Source organism: Musa acuminata, chromosome BXJ2-4 (assembly GCF_036884655.1).
Source record: "Musa acuminata AAA Group cultivar baxijiao chromosome BXJ2-4, Cavendish_Baxijiao_AAA, whole genome shotgun sequence".
Taxonomy (NCBI): domain Eukaryota; kingdom Viridiplantae; phylum Streptophyta; class Magnoliopsida; order Zingiberales; family Musaceae; genus Musa; species Musa acuminata.
This window is the reverse complement of record NC_088341.1, coordinates 45062799-45081642: the sequence shown is the minus strand read 5'-3', so window position 1 is coordinate 45081642 and position 18844 is coordinate 45062799. Positions and strand designations below refer to the sequence as shown.

General features: G+C 43.7%; 3 protein-coding genes and 1 non-coding gene across 5 annotated transcripts; 2 read left to right on the top strand and 2 right to left on the bottom strand.

The window, feature by feature from the left end:
- Positions 1-149: 149 nt before the first annotated feature.
- On the bottom strand, positions 150-1367 carry LOC103982410 (uncharacterized). 2 transcript variants are annotated; one of them, XR_671495.3, is made up of 3 exons: positions 1101-1304; positions 874-1014; positions 150-506 (listed from the first exon to the last, which is right to left on the bottom strand). It is a non-coding gene; the product is annotated as an uncharacterized LOC103982410 (transcript). The 2 variants fall into 2 exon arrangements; XR_010486461.1 differs by lacking the exon at positions 150-506 and having other exon boundaries at positions 690-1014; positions 1101-1367.
- Positions 1368-3302: 1935 nt separating this feature from the next.
- LOC103982411 (eukaryotic translation initiation factor 4B3) lies at positions 3303-6622 on the top strand. The gene is made up of 2 exons (XM_009399328.3): positions 3303-4669; positions 6268-6622. The coding sequence occupies exons 1-2, from the start codon at positions 3510-3512 to the stop codon at positions 6302-6304; spliced, it is 1197 nt and encodes a 398-aa protein (XP_009397603.2). The 5' UTR covers positions 3303-3509; the 3' UTR covers positions 6305-6622.
- Positions 6623-7484: 862 nt separating this feature from the next.
- LOC135611207 (CO(2)-response secreted protease-like) lies at positions 7485-10716 on the top strand. Its single transcript, XM_065106687.1, has 9 exons — positions 7485-7789; positions 7896-8161; positions 8239-8350; positions 8433-8967; positions 9036-9139; positions 9221-9463; positions 9559-9673; positions 9748-9961; positions 10050-10716. Exons 1-9 carry the CDS (start codon positions 7605-7607, stop codon positions 10607-10609), a joined length of 2334 nt encoding a protein of 777 aa, XP_064962759.1. The 5' UTR covers positions 7485-7604; the 3' UTR covers positions 10610-10716.
- Positions 10717-12469: 1753 nt separating this feature from the next.
- LOC108952573 (24-methylenesterol C-methyltransferase 2-like) lies at positions 12470-14430 on the bottom strand. Its single transcript, XM_065106688.1, has 2 exons — positions 13209-14430; positions 12470-12963 (listed from the first exon to the last, which is right to left on the bottom strand). Exon 1 carries the CDS (start codon positions 14349-14351, stop codon positions 13248-13250), a length of 1104 nt encoding a protein of 367 aa, XP_064962760.1. The 5' UTR covers positions 14352-14430; the 3' UTR covers positions 12470-12963; positions 13209-13247.
- Between the last annotated feature and the right edge of the window lie 4414 nt (positions 14431-18844).

Sequence of the window (18844 nt, the reverse complement as noted above, 5' to 3'; positions counted from 1 at the left end):
ATTCCAAATAAAAGGTTAATCCTAATTCTACATATTAGGCAACAGCAAAACCCTAAACTCAAAATTTGTTTTATATGTTATTTCTAATTTTAAGAAATAAGATAAAACAATTAATTGAGAATTAATTATAGAAATTTCCAATCCAAAGCTTAAGAATGCAATATTGATACACAGAATTATTTATAAATGGAGCTCAAATCTACATTTAAGTTCAAAATAATACATATCAATGAATCTAATTATATTTTACTAGCTCACAGTTACCTTTTCTTTTTTTCTAATTTCTGAAGCTTTCTTTTCCGAAAGACTTTAATATAGTAGTCATTAATCTTGTCCTTCCCTTCTCCTTGCCCCCTTTTCAAACTACTCTCGGGCTCCTTTAAACCATTTAATAGTTAAATCATGAAATTTAAGATTAGCAAACAATTCGTAGGGTCACCTGTCGGCGGCGGAAGCAAAGAGAACTGGTGATGATGGTGGTGGTGGTGGTGGTGGTGGTGTTCTTCCTGTATGAACAGAGGAAAATAAATAAATAATTTCATATAGGTAAATAATAAATAGGAAGACAAGAATCAACGAATCACAGTAAGCCTCTATGTCTCCATCTTGTCTTGGACTTGTGTTCCTGGGCTTGCGCCTGGATTCTGATTAGTTTTACGTTAATTAAGTGGCATGAATCAAGCCAAACATCCGATGAATCGACATGTTGTTTACAAGATGATGATCGAATAGAGGGACGCGAACATGAAAACACAGGAAAATAGAAGCGACATCATCCAGAATGATCACCGTCCCACGAACAAAACTCTTACCAATCTCACGCCACTAATCGTGACGAAAGAAGTAGAAGAACTAGTAGAGATCAGATCTCACATAGAGTCACCGATGAGCCGTCACCAGCGTCTCGATGAACCTGAGCCCGTCGAACCTCGGGGCGAATTTGTCGTCCCCTCCCCTTCTCGACCCCGATCCAGCGGCGGTGTCCTTCTTCTTCGACGTTCCCGATCCCGATCCCTATTAGTTAACCCCCCCATCATCGATCGATCGATAAATGTTTCCCCTATCAAGAACCATGGGACAGAAGGCAAGGAGTTGCCTACCTCATTGGAGGAGGACGAGGGGAAGGGGAAGTTGGTGGCGTGGTCGCCGGCGGCGAGAGCGGCGGAAGAGGCGGCAGCTACAGAGGCGGCGAAGACCCCGGCCTTCTTCATCTCCACGACGAGATCGAGATCTGCCACCGTCTTCTACTGCTCGTTGCAGCCCCACCTGGATGCCTTGCTAGTGACGTCCTTCCCCCCCCCCCCTCTCCTCCTTCCATTTAATAGTCCCAAATAATCTCCTCTATCTGCAACTAACAATCAACTGTATTGAACTCTCCGTTCGAGTCCGCGTTGACGGAAGTCAATTATTCTGTGCCACGGGACGGGAAGGTGTTCGGTTTCGACGCCGTTGGAGGTGGAAGCGAAGCCCGGTACATTTACGATTATATCCTTTCAAATAATTATCCTTATAATTTTTTATGACAAGCACACATCGCCAGCATAAATTAAAAGTTTTCTAAAAATATATAAGAAAATAAAATTGCTAATTATCGGAGGATATGTAAGTAATTTTGGCTCGATCGTCGTCCGTCAGATTCTGTCGCTCCGCTTTGGGCGGTTGAAGTCGTTTTCGAACTTTAAATGCACTGGCCATGATTCATGTGGTGGGGCCCCGCAGGAATCATAGATTTTTCTTTATAGCCCTAATTATTGGCCACTGTTGTGTTCTTTTTATTAATTAATTATATATTTATTTATTTCAGCCTTTAAGGAGAAAAAAAACATTTGTACTTGAGACGTCGAAGACGTCTTGGCCACATGATCATGGGAGTTTCTTATTGGTTTAATTGGAGTCCACGAGAGAGAGATTTGTCTGGTAAGATTCTAATACATCTAACTTCCATCTCACCGCTTGGGAGGGGTGGCAATTCTTGCTCTCACTTGCCAACTTTATTCCTACATTACATGATTATATTTGGTTTTAGGTTGGAAATTAATTAACATGATCGGCTCTAATAGTGAATAAGTTATGCTAGTCTATATAAAATTACTATTTAAATTAAAAATTATTATATTTGATTAATAATAACGTATGAAAAATATTTTAAATAATATGTGATGAACGTATCGATATTGTATAACTGATACTTCGATATCCGATATATTAGGACCACATGATTGATATCTAAAATCTTATGTCTAATATATCATGATTATACGACCCACACCTTATCATTTAGAGATTGATACATCAAAATCGCGATACTTATGGATCATACGGCTGATATATTTTTATATTTTGAATATTTTACTGTACTCATAATTGTGTTATATTCTTCGAATTTAATGTAGCATGATTATAACTAACATTGAAAGATACTCATAATTGCTTTTGACATTAAATCATGACACGCAACATCACGATCTAAAATCTCACTATAAAAAATCCTCTCATATATATATATATATATATATATATATATATATATATATATATATATATATATTTATATTTATATATATATATATATATTTATTTATTTATTTATATTTAAGAGACTCACTTAGATTAGTGTATTTGGTCTTAAAAATCGCATTTGAGTGGCACCACCTAATCAAAATCTAATATAAGTTTTGATTGAATTTTGTCAACATGCTCCCGACATAATTTTATAATGTTCCATGTATGATCTGACTGGGGCAAGATAAAAAGTTGTGCGTTGCAACAAAATTAAAGCATGTTTTTGCCCACTTCATCAAACGTCTTCGTTCTTATCATCTTTTGAATGAGAATGAATGCTGCCGTTGATACATGTATAGGATAAGTTTCAATGCGCAGCCTTTTAGATCTTTATTATCTACATTGCTTTCGAAGTTACGTCTAAATTGGGACATCGATCGCCATTAATGACAGGCATGTAATTGATGTGATGGATTATGTCACCCTATCGAGTTTAAAGAACATGTCGATCGACCCAAATTGGCTTATTAAGAATCGTGTTAAACATGATGATCTTTGGTCACCATGTCAATTGCATCTCTATCAAGTCGAATCAGATCATGAATGCGAATCAAATTGTGCTGCGATAAGTTCGTCCTTGACCTGATCTGATTTGGTCCGGCTTGAATCCGAGTGTTGAGATTCACGCACCGGGAATTCCCACCCCAGTCGTCCACGACGCCAACCATGTGTGGGCTCCGCGAGAGAGGGAGCTCGTTTGAGGTGGGTGGGAGCATTTCTGGGAAGTGCGTGCATCCCTGACACCGAATCGTTCCCCGTTCTGAACTCGGTTTCTTCCCCTCCGCTCCTTTTAGGATTCTAATCGGCGACATTTTATTCATTCCAAAGAAAAAGAACGGGGAGGAATAACGCAGACCTCCCTCGGCGTCACGGGCGCTTCCCGGCCACCAATCCATCGATTAAAGATTTCGTTCCTGGTGGGGAAAGAGAGAGAGAGAGAGAGAGCGATGGCGGCTTCTGTGTCGGCGTGGGCGAAACCAGGCGCGTGGGCGTTGGACGCCGAGGAGCACGAGGCGACCATGACCAAGGGCGATGAGAACGCTTCCTCGGAGACGGCGCAGCAGCAGCAGGATGACTTCCCTTCTCTCGCCGCCTCCAAGACCCCCAAGAAGAAGAAGAAGGCGCAGGCCGTCTCCCTCGCCCAGTTCACAACAGGCAGGCCTGTCTCCCATGGCGCTGCCGGCCGCGTCTCTTCCTCCTCCAAGGGCCTCACTTCCGACGAGCTCCTCCTCCTACCCACCGGCCCACGCGAGCGCTCTGCTGAGGAGCTCGAGCGCTCCTCTTCCCGCGGCTTCGGCTATGCCTACGGCGCCCGCGGTCGGGCCTCAGGGGAGGACACCAACCCCACCCGCTGGGGCTCGTCTAGGGTTTCCGACGAGCCGAGGAGGGGTGGCTTCGAAGGATCTGGCGGTGGATCTAACCGGGATCTGGAACCGTCCCGCGCCGACGAGATCGACGACTGGGGCGCGGCGAAGAAGTCCTTCGTGCCACAGAGGAGGGAGAGGGGAGGAGGAGGAGGGGGTTTCTTTGAGTCGCAGTCCAGGGCTGACGAATCGGATAGCTGGATCTCGAGCAAGAGCGTTGCGGCGCCACCCGATGGACGGAGGATCGGCGCTGGTTCCGGATTCGATGGGCCGAGATCGAGGATGGATGGTTTCGAGATGTTTAATAAGGAGGGGTCCAACGGCGGCCGAGCTGATTCTGAATCATGGGGAAGGAAGAAGGATTTCACGGATTCTGAGACATGGAAGAGAGACGAGGAAAGAAGCAGCGGAGGAAGGCGTAGGCTTGTGCTGCAACACCGCTCGTTGCCGTTGTCCAATGCAAACACCGGAGAACAAGCCCTAGGGGAGCAGGAAAAGGAATCTACCGAGAAGAAGAGCAGAGGTTCGAACCCCTTTGGAGGAGCCCGTCCTCGAGAAGATGTATTGGCGGAGAAGGGGCAGGATTGGAAGAAGATTGATGAGAAGCTGGAGGCCATGAAGATCCATAATGCATCGCTTGAGAAGACTTCATTTGGGGTGACAAATGGGACTCGTAGATCACCTGAGAACCACACAGATGGGGCTTGGAGGAAACCAGAGACAGCTGAGGCTTCACCTCTGAGGTCTGTCCCTTAATTCTTCACTTCAGTTGTTTGAATTTATTACTGTTTCTTGCATGATGCATAGCTTCTGATCTTTTAGAATTTTGCGTGTCAATCATCTTTAATTTAGTTTACTTGTCATCTGATTTGTTCATTAAAATGTTCACAGATGTATCTTGTGTCTGATAGTGTCACATAACATACACTTTTGATTTGTAAATCATGTGTTGGGCCACATATATTGCTCTGAGGAAAGCCGTATGGATCAGCACTCATATGCCATTTCCATGTATGAATAATTTATTCATGCTAACAAACTTACAACCTAATGGGGTACTTCCATTTAATTTTAACACAGTTACCTTAATTTTAGCACAGTTACTTCATTTAATTTTCTTCATTTTATGTTACCTTAAAAGGTTTAAAAGCAAAGTTATCTTCTGCCCTACAAATCTATTTCATAGTTTTTTACTTGCATTCATGAACAAAGCTAACTGAAGTCTGGGATATTGAACTTTTTAATCCGTATCGATAATTTTGGTTGAAATTGGAGCAAACTCTTGTGAGTTTTAAACATCACTCAAATTTTGTACACTGTTAGAAAGCTTCTTTTTTCAACTTAGTCATTGAATATATGTTTATTATCCATTTTAAAGCTCACATGTTGAGCCACTCTCATTCTGCTTGTCAGTTTTTTTTTTTTTTCACTTGTCAGTTGAGGAGTAACTCATATCTACAATCCATGGTTGAGATCCATAGGTTTTCAAGTATTAGAGTTCTCCAAATAAAATGCATGTTAAGATGATGAGTATATTTTGGACTGTTCGGTAGGTGATATTTAATTGTTGCAACTTTTTTTGTTTAATTTATTTTCAGGTTTAGGCGAATTTTGATTTTTTTTTATTTAATGAATGAACTAAGTTAAACTAAATCTTCCTATAGCCAACAAACCTTGTAGATGTTAGCACAAACTCCTTTCTATCTAAATTTGGATTTGTCACTAGCTTAAGAGAGTTGACATCAGGTTGATACTTGATCACAGTCTTATCTTTCATCTTCATGGAATCTTCTCGAACTTGACAACGATGGTAATTAAATTTGTGCTTGTGTTAAAACTGGGTCTCCTTATGTGAGCTTTTCATTTTCTTGGAGATGTAACACTGCAGTATAGTCCCATGTCGGAAAAGGATAAGACTTGAATAAACATGTAAGGGCATGATGGATCATTAGCCTTGAACATTTTTGGGCCATTGGTCTATACTCAACAAAGATAATGGGTCAAATCGGATCATGACATATGATTTCAGAATCGCATTGAGACATGGTGAGGGGCGTACCCCAAGTTTAATCTCGAATAGGAAGTGGATATATTGGATCAATGGTTGTTAGTGGGTCAATTATCCATCGGATTGGACTTGATGGATATATAATCAATAACTTAGACATAAACATTTTGGATCAATGGTCTTAATGAGTCAGTTATCTATAGGATAGCACAAGTATCCCAGGTCATATGTTTTCATCTACCTACTCATATTACTATATATCGACTTCTGTGATAGATCTTTTCTCTTCATGAAAGTTCAATCTCATACTGCTTTGGCAACTATACGTTACAGGGAAGACAAGATTGAAAGCACAGTACCTGAAAACTGAATTATACAGATGGATGCCCTCAGAAGCAGAGATTTATCCAACTAATGGGTCATATTGAAGGCGCTGGGTTGTGGAATTTTTGAAACAACAGTTTTGGTAGATGAGTTAGTATCGTCGGTTTTGCTTGTGGAGGAGTGAGCATGGCACATCCAAATCGTCTGCCTTCACTGCGTTTTTAGTAGGTTCTTCATGATCTAATGGATCTTTTTTCATTTTTATGTCATAGAGTTATATTATTCTGAGAGTGTCACCAGTGTTGTGTGATTTTGAATTGCCATACAATGTTTACATTTGTGTTCAAGGTTGATTGTACTGTCATGTTCATTGGGTATGCTGAGCTAATTATGGGAAGTAGCGGCTGCATCCTTGTTATCGGCCATTGGATCAGAAAAAATAGCAACAACCATAGGCCATGAAAGTATTAATTTGATGGTACTGGTTATTTTCCTGATTCAGTGATCTTATATTCAAGATGCATTCATTATATAGGGACATTCTCCAAGTAAAGATGACTTGTGTGCGTTTGTTGAATGGTCAATTCTAGCACTGAAATGTCAAGAGGAGGGGAGGATGAATTAAGTGTCTCATTTTGTTAGTGGTAAGAGCTTCAACATATTAAACAAGCGAATAAAAGTAAATTTTATATATGCTGGGATTATGTGACTATTTTATCTTGGTCTCATATATCATATAAGACGATGGTAGTCCTTTGCACCCTCTCTACTCGATAAAATGAGACCAAGACTTGTGGATAGGTCTCTCCATGCCTAACACTTACGTGTACCATTAGCTGAAGAAGAAGATCAAACATAGAGGCCAGGCAGTGTGCTGGTGGTCTTCGATTCATGAGTGGTCTGTACTATTGAGTCTGTCGTCTTCCCTCCCCCTTCGTGCAGTTCATCGATGGTGGTGGCACATGTGTATCCTGTCTCTGCCACTTTGATGGCCACTGCCTGATTCTGGAGCACTGGTTTTCATTCCATCATTGGTGGTGATGCAATTGTGTCACTTCTCTTCCACCTTTTTATGCCCACTACCTGAGTCACTCCTGTAAATTCTAGGCCGGCGACCGTGTCGTGTCCACTATACTTCTCCTTCCTCATCGTGTCACTCCACATGGTTTGCCTATCATCCACTGAGACTGAGAGAGAGATGGTGTGGAGGTGATGGCGCACTTCGAGCATGGAGGAGCAGTCAGAACCACCTGCTTAACCCTGCAGTCCTTGCCACTGACCTCTCACCCTATAAATCCAACGCAGAAGACGGAGGATCAAGTAAAGTTGGGACAACACAGTGGGAAATGAAGGGCTCGGTGGTCATCGGCATTTTCCTTTCTCTTTGGTCTCTTGCGCCGCAGCAATTCATGGGGATGCAAGAAGCGAAGAGAGAGGTGTATGTGATCTACATGGGAGCTGTCCCTGTTGCTTCCTCTGGGGACATGTTGAGAGAGAACCACCTTCAGCTTCTGTCCTCCGTGTTGAGAAGGTTAAAATGCTGTCTGCTACTGTACTCATCTGAACTTACAGACAAAGAACCTCACTGTTTCTGACGTGCAAATCACTACTTGCATACATTGCCTTACCTGAATCAGGGGACAGTCGCCAGAAAAGACACTACTTTGGAGCTACAGACATGGCTTCTCCGGCTTCGCAGCCAGATTGTCCAAGGAAGAAGCCGTCGCCATCAGCGAAAAGACAGGGGTGGTTTCGGTGTTCCTCGACCCGATCTACCAGCTTCACACCACCAGATCATGGGACTTCTTGCGACAAACATCCTTGGAGACCGACTCGAAGCCGGATGAGGAAGCAGCTTCTTCTAATCAGACCTCCGACACCATCATAGGATTCTTGGACACCGGCAAGCTCCAAAACACTTAATACTCGATCTTTATGTTTGGATAGTTATTTGCTTCTCATCATCATCATCGATCATAGGCGTTTGGCCGGAATCGTCGAGCTTCAACGACAAAGAAATGGGTGCTGTTCCCGGGCGATGGAAGGGAGTGTGCATGGCAGGGTCTAACTTCAGTGCATCCAGTTGTAACAAGTGAGCTCAAAGCAGAGGTTTTTGGTAGTTTTGTTAGGTAATTGGCTGAGGAATTCCCTCCCTCTTCTTCATCCATCGACAGGAAGCTAATTGGAGCAAGGTATTATTCTTCGGACGATGATGACATGGCCACACCAACCACATGGTTGAGTGGCGACTCCCCCCGAGATGCTTCCGGTCATGGGACGCACACGGCGTCCACCGCGGCCGGGAGCTCGGTTATGGACGCCTCCTACTACGGCCTCGCGAGGGGGATAGCCAAGGGCGGCTCGACCTCGTCGCGGATCGCAATGTACCGTGTGTGCTTCGAGGACGGCTGCCCTGGCTCTGCCATTCTGGCCGGGTTTGACGACGCCATCGCCGACGGCGTCGACCTGATATCGGTGTCGCTGGGGGCGTCCAAGTTCAACAGACCGGACTTCGCGGCCGACCCCATCGCCATCGGAGCATTCCACGCCATGGCCAAGGGGATCACGGTGGTGTGCTCGGCAGGGAACGATGGGCCCTCTTTGGCCTCCCTTGTGAACACTGCTCCTTGGATTCTGACCGTCGCCGCGACGACCATCGATCGAGACTTCGAGTCCGATGTCGTCTTAGGCGGCAACAAGGCAATCAAAGTACGCCAAGCCCTTCCCTGCTTTGCTCTCGAATGTGGATTACTAATGCCTCATGTTACTGAATCCAGGGAGGAGCTATAAACTTCTCTGGTCTGCAGAAGTCCCCGGTTTACCCGTTGATCAACGGGGAAGCAGCAAAGTCCAATTCGAGCTCCATTGATGGATCTGCAAGGTAAGAATTTTTGTGGTAATGCGTATCGACGAGGAACAGAGAGTTTGGTTGAGTTTACTTTGCGCATCATCCACAATCCAGTCACTGTGATCTGGGAACACTGGAAGCCAACAAGATCCGAGGCAAGATAGTCCTCTGCAACCATTCAACGGGCGACTTCTCGAAGAGGTTCAGGACAGAAGAATTGAAGAGCTCAGGAGCCGTCGGAGCCATCTGGATCAGTGACACGGAAAGAGGCGTGGCTGATACCTACAACTCCTTCCCTGTGACCCAAATCTCCTCACAGGCAGCTGATGAGATCCTCAGCTACATGAACTCCACCAAGTAAATCGAAACAGATACGGCAAGATGATACGAGACTGCATATTTCAGATAATTGTGGCATTTAACACTAATTTTGCTTGCTGATTTCTTCGAAGAAACCCAGTCGGCACGATACTCGCGACGGTCACGGTTACGAAGTATAGGCCGGCGCCGGTGGTGGCGTACTTCTCCTCCAGAGGTCCGTCAACGGAGGCGAGTGGCATCCTCAAGGTAAGCTCGTGACTCTTGCATGATGAGTTCTTGTGGCGAAGATGGCTGAGCGATTAGGCATCCATATCTTGCAGCCTGATGTTGCTGCACCTGGAGTGAACATCCTTGCAGCATGGATCCCAGGCGAGGACTCATCGGATGTTCCCCCAGGTCAGAAGCCTTCACCATTCAAACTCGTCTCCGGAACCTCCATGTCTTGCCCTCATGTCGCCGGAGTCGCTGCCACTGTCAAGTCTTGGAACCCAAGCTGGAGCCCCGCCGCTATCCGATCGGCCATCATGACCACCGGTCAGCAAACGCCTCCGATCTCCGCTCCATCTAATTCCAAGCTTTGCTAACTCAATCAACTTGAATTGCATCGGGTCTCGATCTGTAGCTACTCAAGTAAACAATGACGAGGCACCACTGACGACCGAGTCCGGATCACCCGCGACTCCCTACGACATTGGAGCAGGAGAAGTGAGCCCAACGGCTGCGCTGCAACCAGGCCTGGTGTATGAAGCTGGACCTGAGGATTACTTCCGGTTCTTATGCAACTATGGCTATCCACCATCCAAACTCCGACTCATAGCTGATACACCGGAAGGATACAAATGCCCGGAAAACTCGAGCAAGCAGCTCATCTCTGATCTCAATTATCCATCGATCGCCATCTCAAACTTCACAGGGAAGGAGAGCAAGATTGTGAACCGGATCGCGACAAACGTTGGAGCCGAAGAAGATGCTACTTATGCTGTGAGTGTCAAGTCTCCACCTGAGTTAGATGTGCAGGTGGTACCAAACAAGCTTCATTTCTCCAAGAACACCACGAAGCTCAGCTACCAAGTGATCTTCTCTGCTACCAAGGCATCAGTGAAGGGGGATTTGTTTGGATCCATCACTTGGTCAGATGGACTCCACAGAGTCAGAAGCCCATTTGCTGTGAGAGGCATATAGCATGCATTTCTTGGATGCAACACTAAACTCATTATTATATAGCTCGACATAAATTAATGCTTACATAATTCATCACGATTTCAAGACATGCTAAATGATACATATCATTCTTGTGATTTCACTAAAACTGACTCATTAATGATACATATCAATCTTGATTGAAGGATCTTATTTGACAGTGCCTAATTAGCACCTGAATGAGCAGCAATATTATAAAGATAGATAGAAGCAATCTAGCATAATGAAAGCCTCTTTTTGCTGCCCCCTTTAAACAAGCATTTGAGGTAATTCTTCAGGATGTAAGCCTTCTCTGTGGGGTGACACTTCTTTTGATGGCTGAGTGCATGAATGGGGTGGCTGTTTGGTTGTCTTGTGGCATGTAAAGGACACTCCCATTCCTCCATGGGGAGGGGGGTCTAAATCACATGGCACATTCCGATCCGATCATGACCTCCCTACCCTGCCTGAGAGAGAGAGAGAGAGAGAGAGAGAGAGAGAGAGAGAGAGAGAGAGAGAGAAAGAGACAAGAGAGGGAGAAAGGTAGATGTCATTAAATAGGATATGGAGAAACCCCACGCCATCAACATTTTGTAGCATATGACTTATATAATGTTTATTAGAAGATTGATAATATGAATGAAGTTTTATTTATAGGACAACATTAATTATGCTGCCGACCGAGGAAATAACTAAGAATAGGAATCAACATCAACATAAATAAAAATGCACGAGTAGCAGCACAAGTCCATTTTGTTGGTGGTGATTAAGCATCTTCCTTGATTAGCCATGTCTATTGCATGACCTAATATCCACTTATCACAAAATCTTTGTTCTATTTGCTGCCCGAGCTTTAAACGCCGAATCCCTTCGATGCTGAAGCTTCATTTGTCAGAATCGTGATTGATCCCCAGCAGACATCATAACATTTAGGAGGTTTAGTTTGGTTAAAGCATATTTTAGGTTGTCCGACTAGAATATCGATTCGATGTAAATCGATGTTCTACTTGTTATTTATCTGTGAGTGAGATAGAATCGGACGGTCAATTTTTGATTCAAATGATTTAGCTCAATGTCAAGCTTGTGTCCGAGTAAGTGCATGAGGAGAGTGAATCTGAGAGGCCTTCTTATTGTGAGGTCTTGGACTATTGTATTTAATTAACGTCATCATCAAATGTTGGGAATAATTATGGCATTAGATATTATCGTATAGTATTAAAGTTGGATATTATGCATTAGATGTCATGGTTAAGTGATAGTATTTTAAATATTAGTTTGGTGATGGTGTACTAGACTCATTTACCAAAGATTGAAGGATCGAAATCTCAATCGAGGTGCTGGCTAATCTAGTTGATAAAAACTTTGATAAATTATTATAAAGTACAAGACTCGAATCTTATCTTCGTCACTTATCCTTTAAAAAAAATTAAAAAATATTAATCATGTGATTGAAAAGTGTTAACCTTGTGAATGCGAGGTATCGACCATGAGGTGTTGAAAGTAACCTGTTGTTTATATTCATTTTAAATTTGATAGTCAAGTTAGCTTCACCACCAAATAAACTCCATTATACTTTGTTAAGAACAAAATAATAATAATTTTTTTAATTTACTAGTATCATTAAGCGAAAAGAATACCATAATTAGGTTAATTAAGCTAACTCAGAGGTCAGGAACTGAGTTCGCAGACTCGAATTTAATGCAATCAATCTTGCATTAACTAGAATTGATCTTACATAAGTCAGAGGGATATATAAATTATTTCCTTAATTTATAACGGTTGATAAATAAAGAAAAACTCAATAAGAACCTGAAATTAAGATATAATCTAACTTAGCTGTCTGTTCAACGCTTAAAGAGCACATAAGCCAAATATAAGTTTCTATTTCCAAGATGCGAAATACATAAATTTCTATAATAATGATTTGATGAAGGGTTAATTGTTTTCATTTAATCCATCGGACTGATTCCGATCCTATAACTGTGCAGACCGTACAAAGTGGTACCAGTGGTTCAGCAGTGGATGTGTATTAAATGTTTTCCAGCGGTGCAGACGCATGATGGCATATGTATTACATGTAATACAAATATTCCGTGCTGCGAGGAAAGCGATCATGCATACTTTTCCACCGCCACTCCACACATCACGTCCCCTTTCCCCTCTGCCAGAAGATTCGAGATCGAGGAACAAACAAACGGCCAAATCGGAAAAGGGAAACCGCCCCCCTCCCACCTTTAACTTTAGTGTTGAAATGTTTCTTGTTGACAGCGTTACCGCACCGAATGGGACTCTTCCCACCACTAACCGACGCCCTCGCCAACTAAGCCCAGCTGTAACCACCCGCCCCAAACGACCGACTGTGTGACACATTTCACCCGAATCTTTATCAAAGTTTTCCTTGAGAGATTAAAGCTTTGTTGAAATAGAAGACGAAGAACATTTCATGGACTCCATTCCCATCGAATGAGAAATGAGGAAAATGAAGCCAGAGATCACGAGAGACGAATATAAGTTAGAAAAGCAGAGGCGCACACAGATTTGAGACGAAGAAGAAAATGATCTGAAACTAACTAAGACAGAATAAAATAACTCTCCAACTAACCTCCGGTGGAGCCGTCCGCCGGATTCCGAGTTTAGTTAATTAGGACGAGGGCGGAGGAGCGGCGAGCGGCTTCCGGCAAAGGATCATGTGCATGGGGGTGAAGATGCCGGACTCGCCGCCGTCGCTGAGGTGGCGCGCCGTCTCGTAGAGCATCTCGTGCACCTCCACCACGCCCTTGGGGGCGACTCGCAGGGCGGTGAGGGCGGAGACGAGCAGGTGGTTCCGCCAGTAGGAGATCCGCCCCATCTTGAGGCGAGTCCACCACGGCCCCGCTGGGGGCAGCGCCAGGTCGCGCTCCTCCGCCACCTCGAAGCCCACCTGCCGCGCCACCTCCGCGATCTCGTGCTGCGCACGGAGCCCCGGCAGGGCGTCGCCCGCCTCGATCCCGCGGATGGTCTGGACGTGGGCGGGGTCGTCCGCCCTGTAGAGTGCGGTGGTCACCCACTCGTAGGACACGTAGAGGGCCCCGGGCTTGAGCACCCGGAAGACCTCGCGGTAGACATCCTCGAGGCGGGGGGCGTGGCAAGTGGCCTCGATGGAGTAAGCGCCGTCGAAAGAGGCGTCGGCGAAGGGCATCTCGAGGAAGTTGCCGCAGATGACCTCGCAGCGGTCGTCGAGGCCAGCCTTTCGGTTGTGGGTGCGGGCGCGGGCGACCTGGTACTCGTTGATGGTGATGCCGACGACGTGGGCACCCGAGTGAGCGGCGATGGCACGCATGGGCCCGCCGACGCCGCAGCCTACGTCAAGGACGCGGAGGCCAGGGCGGGCGGCGATCAGGTCGGCGGCGCGCTCCTCGTGGAGGCGGGTGGCGTCGCGGTGGGAACGACCGGGGATGGAGGGGGAGAAGTGGAAGGACTGGCCCCAGCCCCACTCGTAAATGTCGGTGACAAGGTTGTAAAAGGTGTCGACGAAGGCGGGGACGTTGTCGTCGTCGTCGGCGGCGGCGATGTCCTCCTTGGGGCGGCGGAAGAAGGACCAATACTGCTTGTAGTTGTCCTGCACCTTGTCCCGCGTGATCGACCCCATCTTCAGGTTCACCGCCCGCTTCCCCTTCACCTCCGCCGCTCCCATCACCCACACAAACCAGTACACCACCACCGCCCCCACAATCGCCGCCGTCCACATCGCCGCCGACACCTCCATCGCCTCTCCCTTCCCTTCCTCTCTGTCGTTGCTCTCTTCCGTCTTTCGCGAGAGAGAACGAAGAAAACAAGATAAGAAACGATAGGAAGCTGGAAAGCGAAGGTAAAGATAAAGCGAAGGGTTGGATCGATCGCCGTGAGGCGTCAGAATCGATGCGGTCAGATATCCCGCGGAACACTTTAACGAAATCAAAAGTAATCCCTGGTCGCTGATTTGAAATGTTTTGAATCCGACGCGGGGAAGCGCGGACCTTTTGCGCTGCGGTTGGGGCAGCCTCCCCTCAATGCCCATTCGACAGGCGTCGTGGGGCCACGCGGGACCCGCTACAATGGTTTTCTTGTTATTGTCCGGTCTCTTCTGTCCTTTCGTCCAGAGAGACAGAGGTCGCTCGGAATCTGATGTTCCGATCGATCCGTTTGATTGATGAGCGAAGTCTTTGTTTAACTGCTTGCAGGAAAATATTGTTTCTAAATAGAAGGCATTGACTGCTCTCTCGAATATGTTGACTATATATATATATATATGTTTTAGTTAATAAGAGCATACATGGGGTTTATTAATGAAGGGAATATTTCGTAACACGAGATGCGAGGTGGGAATTATAGGTTGTGTCGGGTCCATTTTGGAGGAGACGGAAGCACGTGTAAGCCCACATGGCTGTGTATGGGTTGGAGCACCATGTGCACGCATAAACTGCCACTTGATTGATTACATAGCGAGTTATTTTTTAATAATAAAATTAGGATTAAAATCAAAATTATCATAGATAATGGTGTTAAGATTTAAAATTATCTCATAAATTTTAAGTAAATTTATTTATTTTTTTTCTATTAGTCGATAACTTTAATCGAGATCCAATTAAATGTTAAATATATTTTATCCTAAATTAATTGAGCTACAAAATCTTAAAATTTTCATTTCATTATTTTAAACCCTTTTAGTTATTTAAATGGTAATATATTTGGTTTGGTGTTTCAAAAACTTATTCCCACGTTTTTCATAACCAGACAGTGGTTCTGTCTCAAATAGAATAAGATTAATTCCAATGCACATAGTTTGGAGTTCTATGTAGATTACTTTGGAACTCATCATATGATCCATTAACTTGCATATGTACCATATTTCCTATGTGCATGGTGTGAGCTCTTCATCTACATGTTTTTAGCTGTAATCATCTTCACATTGATCAAGAGAAAGGTGGTTGATCACAGCAGGGATGAATTCAAGTCTGTGGAACTCAGGCAGCCAACCAATTTAATTTTTCCTCTTGACCTGGTTTGATCTTTCTTTTCCAAACCAGATAGGAGTTACTACAGAAGGTATTGTGTCATTCTCTTTTTTGTACTTCTTGTGGTTCTTATTAGGTCTTTTTAGTCTGATCATAGAATGTTCAGCAACCATTTCTTGATCTCTTCATCATATATCCTGGCAGACACTTTGTCATGCATACTTGACTTGTAATAGCAATCCCAACTGGTAGCAGGCATTACTGGTAGCTGGAAATGGCCTGCAACATTACTTGTTCTTTCCTTTCTGAAGTTGAATGACAGTTTTCTGCATGCTAAACATCTAAGAACAGAATAGGAACCAACTGAAGGAAGACAGAAGGCATCAAGTGTCAGCCAGAAGTCTAGTTTCAGAGTCTCATGAACATTTTGAAGAGAATATATGATCTCCTCCATTTGTATAATAAACCTTAAGTAGGTAACTCTCATCATCTCAAAGCATGCAATGCTGGGTTGGTCTTGTGATGTCAATCCTTCTCTGGAGTCCGCTTTTGCTGTGTGGATCGATCTGAATGTGTACAGTCATCTTCATCTTTTCTTCTCTCCCATCTGAAGAAAAACTGAGCTGGAACTTATTTTTAGGATGCACCAAGCTCCATGATATGGTAACACAAGAACAGCAGCAGAAGCATAGCTTTATCGCCATCTTTCTTGTGACAGAAAAAGGTCCACCTCCGCAATCACTCGCTGTACTCTCTGTGCTACAAACAGCAGGTCAGCAAACACACCAACACATATAAGCCACCACTTAGCGGAGGACACACTGCTTCAAAAAGTGTAGGTAAGAACATCTCTCTCTCTCTCTCTCTCTCGTTCCTATCAGCTTTGATATCTCGGATCTTTGATATAATAAGGAGCGTTGGCTTGGGGGAATTGTTTGACCGGACCAAAGACAGCATTCTCCACGGTACTGTATAGAGGGAAAAGATGCCAACCTTTGGCACAACTGAAGGGAAAGGAACGTCAGAAACATGCATGATTGCCATTGGACATTCATCATGATAATTCTTTCTTGTCGCCTTCATCCTTTGAGGCAACGCAGATGCACATCTAGTCACGCTTGTTTCCAGTGGATACGACTCCTTCACCGCTCCTTTACCCTTTCCCCGTCTCTTTAATTTCCATATACAAGGATTAATGCTTAGGCATGACCAGTACCCGTCCAGTGTCACCCTGGATGTCTACAGCTTTTGTGAGTCTTCCAACAAAGAAGATGCATAATCTTGTATTGGTAGTGACCGCTGCTCTTACTATGCTCGTATGCATGGGGAGCAGCAGCTTTTAAGATTACTTAGTAACTGCAACGAGTTGCAGAATGATGATATATGACTTGTGGGCTATTATATTGTCGACCATGAGAAAATGATTCCGGTATATGAATCTTGAGAATGTGCTATAAATCAGTAAGGAAGATTGAGATCTTCTTCTTCTTTTTCATCTTGTATTAGAAATGACATAGCTTTTCAAAGATAAAACTAATTCAATTTTGAGTCTATGAGCAATATTTTTGCATATTATTTTTACACGCACACATCTCAATTGACCTAATATTAGTATTAACTCATGAGTGTCTCATTGATATATTACCATTCACTTTAACTTAAATATTTTGAATCAGTAATTCAAACTCAATAAAATTAACAGACTAATTATCCTATAACGTTAGGTCATGGTACTCGACATTAAAGTTGATTTAGTATTGGGATATAATGAAAGAATCGATTAGGAAAGAATTATCTATCGACAGAGTAGACGATACGTCATAGCATAAAGCCACCACTAAGTTGTAGGTCTACTATTGTTTATTTTTCTTTATCTACGGACAGAGTATTATCTATAGATAGAATAGACGATACGTCATAACATAAAGCCACCACTAAGTCAGTGGTTCGAACTTAATAAAATTAATAGATTAATTAGCCTATTAAGTTAAGTTATGATAATTGATATGACTCGAGGACATGATGAGAGCTAAAATAGAAAAGAATTATTTATAGACGAGATTAGATGATACGTCATGACAAATTATGTCTCGTATGCATTAGGATTTGATTTTAACTATATTAAATCTTGACAATAAATTAAATCTTCATGTGGGAGATATTTTAACATTCTAATGATACATTAAAGTGAACTAGAAATAAGATTAAGGATTTGATGAATATATTATTATTAATTTTAATTTAAATATTTTGAATTGATTCAGATTTAATCAGGTCATAATAAATTATACAGTAAGATTAGCATCCCTTCATCCAAAGAGACAGTCACTCGCTAAGCTTCCCCTCAGATTGAAGATTTTTCAGGGCATCATCGGCCGTACGGTGCTTGTGAGCCCCTGCCAGCCCACAGAAAATAATGAAGGAGAAGGCAGGCAATTTTGTTCCTTGTTGGTGTCTACATGTGAGAGAGTAAATTGGAAAAGGGAACCTGTGTTGAGTTTCGCTCTACAACCAAGGAGATGGATCAGGACTCCTGTGATGTGGAAGACGAATGATTGATGTTCTCTCTCTTGCTTCTCCTTTTTAGAAGGGGCGAGCTTGAAACAATGGAACCGATGATGATGGAGTCTATGCCACTACTTTGTGACATGGCCAGCCATCTTCTCTCTCTCTCTCTCACATCATTCTTCTTATTTTCCCTTTTTCCTTCCTTCTGGTTTGGAAGCTATTAGTACTCCAAACTGCCTTCCTCCTCCTCTCATAAGTACCTCCCACAAAGAAAGAGCAACTCCGGTAGGAGGCTGTGGTGTGATTTCAGCTACGGTGACTGTCATGTGGGTTTGTCAAGGGGTCTCTTGCGGATCTTATTGGCATTCTGTCCACCTCCAACCCTTCCTTTCTCATGGCACCAAGAGCATCAAAAGAAAGATATGGAGGTGGGCAGCCTGCCAACCGAGCTCCGTAGGCTTCTCTTTGTAAAACCCATATGATTAGATCTTTTGATCTAACGCTAGCCTGAAGTTTCTTACAGGAACGCAGACCGACAACTCAGGCGAGGAACTCATGGATGATGAATGGAATCTACAAGGAAGGTGAGGATGAAGACTCTTGCCGTACGTATTGCTAATCTAAGCAAAAGCATGATTGCACTTCATGGAACCATGCATCCATCCTACTACTACTACACTTGTTGGCATGAGGGTTTTCCTTTGGCTTCATTGCTGTGTCATATATCTTCATTATATGCTGGTCTCTCTTTGTAGAC